The sequence below is a fragment of the Cibotium barometz genome, chromosome 37, assembly GCF_041138505.1.
Source record: "Cibotium barometz isolate CiBa-2024 chromosome 37, ASM4113850v1, whole genome shotgun sequence".
In the NCBI taxonomy this organism is placed as follows: Eukaryota; Viridiplantae; Streptophyta; class Polypodiopsida; order Cyatheales; family Cibotiaceae; genus Cibotium; species Cibotium barometz.
The window spans coordinates 32,006,229-32,016,831 of NC_141082.1; the positions used below are offsets into that span (position 1 = coordinate 32,006,229).

Below are 10,603 nucleotides of genomic sequence, written 5' to 3' on the forward strand. Positions count from 1 at the left end.
CTCAGTCGGCTGCACAAGCCTTCTTTCTCCCTTGCCTTGCAGGCGGCTGCATACTGATTTCACAAGCAGCAAATATTACATTCATACTACGGGGCAGCTGCTGGTTCTCCATCCTCAATCTCTCAAGCTGGCAACAAGAGCAATAATAAAGACTCTTCCGTTCATACGTGGGAGTCTAATACGACTGAAGGCCATAATTCATTGTGCTACAAGGTACGTTGATTGAGATTCAAGCAAGGATCTTTAGTGTAAATCTTATAAGGGATACTCTCTGCTGCTAACACCCGTTCGGTGCCGGGTAGTCCAAGCTTCTAGAGAACCACGGTCCATGGGTGCTGAGATCAAGAGAGCCAGGCATTAGTACGAGAGCGCCTGATTGTGCGTGGTCCTGGAACCCCAGTGGGACGTTCTCTGCGGATTCCAGTGAAGGCACGAGACCATAGAGACTAGACTTCTTCAAGTGGATCGCTCTCCTTCGAACGTCTATTTCAAGACTCTTGTTTGGTAACTGTATTCATTTTCAGTTGTACATGGACATCATCTGGTTCATTGAACCCATGGAGCATTGTATCACTTAAATACTCCCAATAATATATTATATATTGAGGGGGGGGGGTCGGCCCGTTCCGGCCCCATTGCTGGTGTCCATTGATCATCATTTCAGTTTTCAGTTGTTATTAAGTTGTCCATTCATATTGTGATATTTAAGTTGTGCTATTACGCGTGTGGGTGTCCAACGGAGTCTATTCCCACTTGACGAAATCGGTTTCAGTGTGTGTGTGTGTGTGTGTGTGTGTACAGAGTGGCGTTGACACTGCCCGTGGCCATGCTCAAGAGCAGTAGGTCGCGATCTACTCCAGACAAGACAAAAGCAAATAGAACGCAAATGATCACAACTATAGCACTATTGGCAACAGCTATAGCAGCAGCAAAAGTAGCGGTACAGCACTGCAAAGACGACACACATGTTGTGCATATAGACAATTGTTGCTGCTTAGGCAGTGGCACATAGGTGGTTGCGAACAAAGCCACACAAGGTAGCACAGAATGACGTGGACACCAAGCGGTTGCAAGTCATAGGGGAAAGTCAAGTTTCAACGATAGCATCAACAAGGTGAGAACAATGACGGAGACAGGTGTACGACGCTACAAATGCTGCAGCAGGAGCAAAAGGTGGCAATGTAAAAATCAGAGGAACCCTAAATCTTCCTCTAATACCAATTGTAGGTTACGTTACGCAGCTACAAGCCTAAGCTAGGGTGGATCAAAGAGATCCATGGTGTACATGTAGAGAGAGAGAAAGAGAGAGAGAGAGAGAGAGAGAGCACAAGAGAGAGAACTGCATGACTCGATATGATTAGATTGATAGAAGTGAAGTTCACTCACCAAGTACAATGCTTTTGTAGGCTTGCAACCTAATGCCACATGGCAAACTTATCTTATCCACTTATAAGAGTGTTTTCACACACAACTAGAACAATAACCCTTTTAGGTGCTTTTTAGATACGCACGAGGGGACACACACATACGAGACTCCGACTCCCAAGATAGACCTCCTTGTACTGTGTAAATACCTCATAATCCTCACAAGTGAGCCCAAACTCACTTATATAGTAATAACCTAGCTATATTTGGCCCACTTCTTTTATTATTAAGCCCTTAGTCTCTAGTTAGCTTTTTCTTGACTCTAGGCCAATCGAGACCTCACCTTGGGTAAACCCTTAGTCCTTGGGCGCGTCCTATCACCCCTATACACAGCTAAGCCCTAACCCTAACCTTAGGTTAACACATCCTCTTAACCCTAGGTTGTCTGAACCCCCAATTAACACTGGCGAAGTACCAGATGGCCTTCGTATGGGTTTGGGGAGATAGGATATATGCCCTTTGTCTTGTAAGCTCTTCTTTTTTCCTTTGTATTGTAGAGCAAGTGCTAGGGAAAGGGGGGAGGGGAGAAATGCCCTTTGTCTTGTAAACTCTTTTTTTATTCCCTTGGTGAGTGAGTGAGTGAGTGAGTGTGTGTGTGTGTGTGTGTGTGTGTGTGTGTGTGTGTGTGTGTGTGTGGGTTTTTACTAAAAAAAAAGTGTGTTTTAGGGCAGGATATGAAGTGCCCTTTTGATTTATTGAAAACCCCCAAGAACATTAACAGCATGTGTGCTGATAGGAGACTCAGATCCGATTCAAGACAAGCAATTGGAGTTAAGGATGAGGGTTTCCGTCTGTTGAAAGAGGAAGGGTAAACTCGCTTACGATGTTGCGCTGGTAGAATTTGAATTTGAAGTAGCGCTCCACGTCTGCTTTAGAGCGATTGTCCGGGATCAGAACGTTAGACCAGTACTCGGTCCAGCGAGGATCGCTGTCGTAATCGTACGCGAGGGCCGCCGCCTTCTTCAGGTCCTGGGCGTGTTCGGCCATCCTGCTGTGTGTGTGGTACAGAGGGAGCGCTTACACACGAAGCAATGAGCTGAAACACACCAAAAAAACCCCCCCAAAAAAAAAAAAAAAAAAAAAAGATAAGAAGGCTATGAGCCCTAATAGTGACCTTTCTAGGAGTTGGTCCCTATAGGCTTCATGTGTAAGGGCTTCCACACTCTTGGTGGCTACTTTCGCTTCTTGGTATTGCCAGAGAGCATCCATGTCCTGCTTGTGAGTGTTGGCTAGCTCCTCGATAGCAACGAGCTCGTTCTAAAACCTGTGGACTTCTCTTTTTGTTTTCTCGAGCTCGACTTCTAACTAGGAAATCTTCTCATTTGCAGCCTAAAGCGATGTTGGGATGGTTGATGAGCTTATGGTGCTCCTCTTGGATAAACTCATCTTGACACTTAAGTTCATGTTGTTGCTGAAGAGAATGTGCCTCTTAGATGTTTCGGCCACAACCTAAGTGTCGAATTTTGAAGTGCTTGGGGGAGCTAGAATGTCATTGGCGCCCGCATTCTATGGGATAAGATGGTCCATGAGAGACCAATCGATGGCATCCTTGAGAGTTTTGTGGCATAGTGAGAGGCAGACCAAAGCGAATGTTGTAGATGTTGGTATGATGTGGGATGTTGGTATGATATGGAAAATTTGGGTTTCTCAAAGATTTTTAGATGTTTATAATGCAAAAGTAGGGATTTGTGTAGGGTGGGGGAGTCAACTCATGGGTGAGGGATTTGTGTAGGGTGGGGAATGATGTTGTCATGATGTGGGAATGATCTTATAGATGTTGGTATGATGTGGGAATGGGTGAGGGATTTGTGTAAGGCAGGGGAGTCTGCTCATGGGTCACTTGCTCACTTTCTTGGTTGGCATCTTTGGTTTGGGCTCCAAGTCCCCCTCTTCTTGGTGTGGTTCCTATTCTAGGAAGCCTTGATTCGAAGCCAATAGGATCTTCTTCCTAAGCGGACTCGTAAATGGGGATTATGGCTTCTTGAGGTAGCTATTGTGGTTGCTCTTGGGTAAGAGGCTCGTGGATGGTTGAAGGATCCTCCATGGGTGTGGCATGGGTGAGGAGACAAAGGGGTTTTGGGAAATTTTAAATTTTTTCTCTTTGGGGAAAAATGAGCAGAGAGATGTCGGTGCAATTGGACTAGATCTATGAAGCAGGAGTCTAGGGCTAAGTGGGCATGGAGTCAAAGGCGAAGACTTCAAGCTAGGCCTTGTCTCCGCATGTGTTTGTCTGGGCGGGTGTGGAGATGGGCATGCTGCTAAGTGGGAGGCTTGGGTGTGGGCTTGGCCCTCACGTGTGCAGGTACATGGACGACAACCCATGGGCTAGCCCTCCCACAAGGGGCTGTATGGCTAGGTGGCCACATTATTTTTTCCCTCAATTTTTTTTCCAAAAAAAAAAGGTAGCAAGGGGGCCTTTTTTATTTTATGTAATCTTTTTCTTTTTCTTTTATTTTAAAATAACCCCTTTATACATTAATTTTTACGATTTTGGAATGGGGCCTAATGAATTTTCGGGGTGGTGGGGATATTTTTTTAAAATGAAGGGGGGGTAAAACTGGGAGTGGGGGTTATTGCAATAAAATTAATGAAGGAAGGGGGGGAGGAAGAGTTGTGTGTATATGGATAGAGGGAGGTGTGCCACGTGGGTGTTTCAGGATTATTTACGTGTGTTTTGTGTGTGTGTGAGCGTGCAGGTGTTTTAGGATTGTGCATATGCGAGTGTTTTAGGATTGTGCACATGCGAGGGTGTGTGTGTGTGTGTGTGTGTGGAGAGAGAGGGTGTGTGCACATGCGAGTGGGTGTGTTTTATGTGTATGCATGAACATACAAGTCTGTGTCCACATGTGTGTTAAGTGTTAAGGTGTAGTGAAGGCATTTCTAGAGAGTTTACACATGTGGACATCTTTTATGTGTGTATGAATAGAGGGGGTGTGTGTCTATATGCGGGTATAGCATGGAGTCATGTGTCAATTCTTTTTAAAATCAAGCATGTGTACACACTTATGAGTGAGTGTGTAAGTGACCTTATCATGTCACTTCACTTGTACTTCACCTATTCTTATTAATCTACTTTGAGTGTTATACTTCTCCCAAGCATGTAAATACACAATCTTATGAGTGAGTGTGTAAGTGACCTTATCATGTCATTTTACTTCACTTATTCTCATCAATCTACTTTGAGTGTTATGCTTCTCTATATTTGTGCTTACTTGTTGCATCTGTGTGTGTGTTGTTTTATCTTTATCTCCACTCGAGCAATTGGTATCAAAGTGGGTTCTCTTGGCTCTCCCTACATTGTTTGCTCTTGTCATCACCTACTTGAGTTGTTCTTCTAATTGTCTCGGATTGAGGGATCCTCCTTGGTGGAGAAGACATACCCTATAGTGTGTTGTTAATTGTTTTTACAACTTTTTGGCAATTTTGGGGCCCATTCGCATGTTGTAAGATTTACGTAGACATCACGAGGAGTGATAGTTCGAACAGTTTTTAAAAATTTTAGTTTTTCCACATTGCAACAGCATAAATTTGGTGTGTGCATATGCTCTAAGTATTGCAGGGCTGTCATCGTCACTTCTTCGTCATCATCACAACATCGCATATTCGAGCTCATCATTAATAATAACTTTGTCAACATCGTTATCATTGTCATCGGCTTTTGCATCCTTGCCAGTAACATTTCTACACTATACACTCTATCATCAACATCGCATATTCGAGCCCATCATTAATAATAACTTTGTCAACATCGTTATCATTGTCATCGGCTTTTGCATCCTTGCCAGTAACATTTCTACACTATACACTCTATCATTTTCACACACTTTATAGGTCTAATCATCATCAGTGATTTGCTGGTAGATCTATCTCCATTATTGCATTCAGTGGGAATTGACAATACTTGCAAGTTGTTGGGATATCTGTAAGCATTTGTTATTTAGAGGCTGAAATGGTACGTAGTGATGTATTTGCTTTCTGTTGAGAGAGGATAAGCTTAACGAGACTAGCTACCCATTGTGGTCCTATTTTGATGCATCATGTATTAGTTGCTAAAGGGCTTTGGAATGATGTTATTAGCATTGAGGCACACCCTAAATAGTAGAGGTACTTTGGATGGCGATACTAGTCGAGATGTAATTGTGGCATCTACCTCCGCACCTCTCACAAAGTGGAATAAGCCATGTGGGATGCAGAAGCACATGTATTGGTGGCACTTTGGATGGTAATATTGGCTTAGATGTAACTATGGCATCTACCTTCACACCTCTCACCCACATAACAAGCTAGGTGGGATGGTAGGGATGCACATGCACATACATTAGTGTGGAAAAGGAGCATTATTCTTCATATTTGCTCATGTAAAAATGCCAAGCAGGCTTGAAATGTTCTTCCTATGCTTTAGTAAGTGCATAATAAGGCACGTGTGGCCTACTTGTGTAAGTAGTTAGAGTTCGAGCATGTGATGAGTGTATCACAAGGATTAAAGACCTCAGAGAGAGCAACTTGCATGTATTAATGAGGCCTATCCAGATAGTTTATTGGTATCTAATGTTCTCATATCTATACCAAATGTATACCAGGGTTTTGCATCCACACCTTGACTTATGATGATGAAGGCTAACCCCAATGCCCTTACATTTGATGAGTTGGTTTGCAGTGTTCTTGCAAGAAAAGCAATCTCAGTAAAACCAAACTTTATGCATGTGGGAGACTATTGCTAGTCAAAAAGGTAAAGGTAAAGCCTTCTCTTAGGGTGGCTATAAGCTAAAGGAAGAATCAGCCCTGATACCAATTGTTGGAGTGGAGACAAAGGTAGCAACATACACACACAGATGTATCAAGTAAGCAAAGACACATAGAAGCACAATGCTCAAAGTAGATTAATGAGAATGAGTGAAGTACAAGTGACGTGACGTGATAAGGTCACACACTCACTCATAAGAAAGAGATGATGGGTACAGATGCGGGTGGGTGTGTTTTTTTCTTTCTTTTTCATCTTTTTGCACATAGCGCATACACACACACGTGTGTGTGTGTGTGTGTGTGTGTGTGTGTGTGAGAGAGAGAGAGAGAGAGAGAGAGAGAGTACATACAAAGAAAGGGGAAGAAATATTGCATGAGAGAGATAAAGAGAGTGTGAGAGAAAGAGAGAGAGGGGGGTCAAAGAGAGAGCAAGGACTATCCAAAGAAGACCCGCAAAACCTAGGAAACAAAGCAATCCAAGGAAAAAAGTAATCTGGAAAGAAAATAAAAGCTAGACATGAAAAAAAACAAAAGACACCAAGAAGAAAACAAGAAGAACAAGAAGAACAAGAAAGTGAACCAAGTAGGACCACAAAAGGCTGAGTGGGACCAACAAAAGGACGGTCAGGCATAAGAAGACGATCGTGAGTAAAAATAAGGGTGCAAGCCACAACATGTAAGATTGGGAGTTGTTTACGGTGGTAAAGGTAGTTGTGGATGGCACGAGGGGTGGGTGGCCTAATAAGGTCCACGTGTCCCAGGACAAAATGTTGTGACTAGCCCTCTGTCAACCAAGGCTAGGCCACATAGCTAGGCGGTGTTTTTCATATCTTGTAAGACGCCTACCCCTCTATCTATACAATTTGAAGTGAAAATCACACTAAGGATAGAGTGACTCGCTTGGGGCCCCATATCACAATATCCCAATGCTTGGCTATCCCATCAGGTCTCCTTAGTTTGATTGGGAAAATCCTTACATAAGGAAAGGTGAATGATTCCACCAAGGTATTTTTCCCTTCATAATTCTCACAAGTAGGTCACATCAAGAAGCTCCCCAAGGCTCAACAAAATGTCTTGACTCCTTGATTATGAAGGCAACTTTCTCTATCCTTTTTTGTTGTCTCTTTTAATCTAATATACTCTCCCTAGGTTACTCATTCTAAACTACAATTTGGTCTTGTTTTTGAAAGCACCCACAACTTGGATCTACCCTACCACCCACTTTCCAATATTTGATTCTTTTCTAACTAGATCAGTTCCATAGACTCGGCCTAGACCTATCCAATCCCATGGGTCTAGCCTTTCACCCAACCATTGGACATATGGAGTTGGTGTAAACTCCATAGGCCCAATGGTTACACAGCCGTAATTGAAGTAGGTGTAAACTTCAATTTTGGGTGTGTAAACTTATACACCCTTAATTGAAATTGCCATTTAACTCACACACACCACTTAACAAAGTGCACACATGCACTCCTCTAAAAATAGTTCTTCTTTTCTTAAAAAGAAGCCATTAAACATAACTTTTCACATAATATTCATAAGTTCCATATGTCCAACCAATAACCACAATCACATATTACTGAGTAATGCATATCAATGTCATAACGCCATCATCACATATCTCCTTGCACCATAACTATGATTCTCAAACAAGACAAAACATTCATGAATCTCGATGGGACCAGTGCATAGAGGAGACCACGTGTCTCACATCCACTAAATTTGTGAAATCCCACTATCCAAGGAGCCACTTTTTCTACCAACCACCGTTGCCACCAGTCCCAAAAGCTCACACACTCTAATACTTGGTATCACAGCCCACATAGTACCACCATGCATACTTAGCCCTGCCAAGAACCCTCTCGAATCAATCTGGAGCCATCACACTAATTGTGCACCAGGAGCACACCCATGTTCGGCCAAGAGGAGTCAAGGTCTCGAACGATCGCATTTGCGTGATGCACCGCATGGATGGACATCCAACATGACAATTCATGAACTTGTGTGGCTTCCACAAACAAAAAACACATATATAGCACATGAATACAGTGTCTAAACAGTTGTGTTTTAAGACATGTTTCAACTAGCATGCATCATACATATCTTTAATGTAGTGTAAACTATCGCATGCTTGATGAGACGTCATAGCTCTCCAATCTCGATACCATTAGTAAGTTAAATTTCTCCAATTGTATATAACTTAGAGAGGCCTCCTTAAGACATTTCTTGGGGTCATACCTAGATTTATCAAGAGATCATAGCTCCCTTTCCTATATGGTCTTCTAAGGTCACTATAGTTTTTGCCTAAGGTTAAGTTAAGATCCTTCCTTGCTTTATTTTGTTAAGTTCATAGCTTTATGATTTGGGACCTCTAAGGTCCTTAATCCACACTCCATGTCATAAACTTTTATAGGATTACTTCAAGTTACAAAACTTACTCTTCCATTTTCCTTTCTAGGGTTTCATTGTTTTTTCCCCTAGTTCTAGAGAAAAATTGTAAAGTTAAACTATTGTTACTAATCACAAAATTGGTTTCACGTGAGTCTTTTATTCCTTATTTCGTTTCAAAAATTAGGGTATGGACTTGCACATACCTTGAATAATATTTTTGTGCATCCAAGCCTTGATTAATGAGATAATTAGTGGCTTTCTCTCTCTAAATTATGGGATAATTATTAATCTAATTTACCCCTAAAATTAATTATTCACGTCACTTAGAAAATTTAATTTCCTTTATAATGATTTATCAAATTTAGACCCTAATTGAATATTAGGTCCACATGTGCATGCCTATTAGGGTTTCCTCTCTATATAATTTTTATTCAATCCTATATTATTTCTCCTAACTCTAAGGTTGGGTTAATTCTCTTAATCGAATCTATGATTAGATTAATATAGGTGTAATTTTTTTTAAAAAATAACCTTAATCTTTCCCAATCTACTTTATATTTTCTTGAGATTAAAGGATCAATTTACGCTATTAAAGCTTTACTGCTCATACAACCTTAGTAAATCCAAATAGACCTTCCTAGAGTACAATGTGCTAAATCAAATTGAGATTTATTAAATTAATTATTTAATTGGAATCAAAGTAATCAACTCAATTTAATTTCAAGAAATAGCAAGGAAAATAACAAAATTTTAATATGAGAGTTAAATATACCTTTTTGGGGCCTACCTTTAGGTTTGGAGTAAAGTCTAATTTGTGAAGTGGAAATGTTGAACAAGTTCCTAGAAGTCCATGCATTTTTTCAGAGCTCCCCAATAAGTTGCAGTGGTCTCATAGCTCTTGTGCACGTGCAATTAAAAGTACCCAAAGTGCAAAACAATGATTATACTAGGTAAAATGATATGTAGGTGTTGAAAACTATACAAAGATCTAAATATCTCTTTTAAGAAAATAATGGTAATATCTAGAGCAGTACAAGTCTTCTTCATAGGGATTAAGCGAGTAACCTTATTAGTCGATCCACCACTACCGAGATGGAGTCATATCCTGCATTCAGTGATAAAGTCCATACTTATAACTTCGTATTTCATATGTGGGATGTCCAAAGGATGTAACTTTTTAGGTAATTTTACTCTTTCAGCCTCAACCTTTTGGCATGTTAAGCATTAACAAACATGCTACAACACATCCTTCTTGCGTCTCAAAAACTATATTAAGATCTCCTTCTGTGATCTATACTTCATCTCAAAGTCAAACTCTTGAAGAGTCCAAGAAACTATATTAGTTTCTCCTTCCCTGATTTTTACTCAATCTCAAAGTAAAACTCTTGAAGAGTCCAAGAAACTATATTAGGTTCTCCTTCCATATCTATACTGAATCTTAAAGTCGAATTCTTGAAGAGTCTACATCCGTCTTCTTTACCTCATGTTGAGATCGCTTTGAGTCAAAATCCACTTTAGTCTCTTATGATTTGTCCCCAATGTAAGTTATTGCCCAAGAAGTTACCAAAGCTTTAGAGTATACACTATTGTAAGTAGCTCTAAGTCATGGACAACTTCTTTTCTCTTGTGTGGCCTCAACTTTAGAGGCTTATATGCTATAGGTGTTATGGAAATGTGAATTGTTGTTAACCCATTCCTAGGGTTAACAAGAGCTATTGCCATTATCTTACATGAAGGAGTCAAGGTAGATACACCAAAGAGTCATACATTCAAGATATGAAGCAATGGTGTCCAAATCTACAACTTGGACGGGCACCTGTAATGGTGTGACAGAGTATTTATGGCGATTCCCACTTCAAGAGCGTGTGGTAGTAAGTTAGGATGAAGCCCCAAGTGAGAGTACTTCATGGATATATTATGAGAGTAGTCATTGTAATAGCATTAGGCCTCTTTTATGAGCCTAAAGTGCTCGATCGGCCATAGTTTCAGTGAATGTGAACACTTATGGCCATGTATATAAGTGAATTTCTCTCATAATACA

General features: G+C 40.9%; 1 protein-coding gene across 1 annotated transcript in view; it reads right to left on the bottom strand.

Annotated features, from left to right (window-relative positions):
* The window catches only part of LOC147617182 (dihydroflavonol 4-reductase/flavanone protein), a 48,938-nt gene extending 46,423 nt beyond the window's left edge, over positions 1–2,515 (bottom strand). Inside the window, exon 1 of the mRNA XM_086776788.1 lies at positions 2,248–2,515. Within this exon, the coding sequence (XP_086632914.1) occupies positions 2,248–2,412 (165 nt within the window). The 5' untranslated portion in view covers positions 2,413–2,515. The remainder of the gene's footprint in view (positions 1–2,247) is intronic.
* Positions 2,516–10,603: the final 8,088 nt, after the last annotated feature.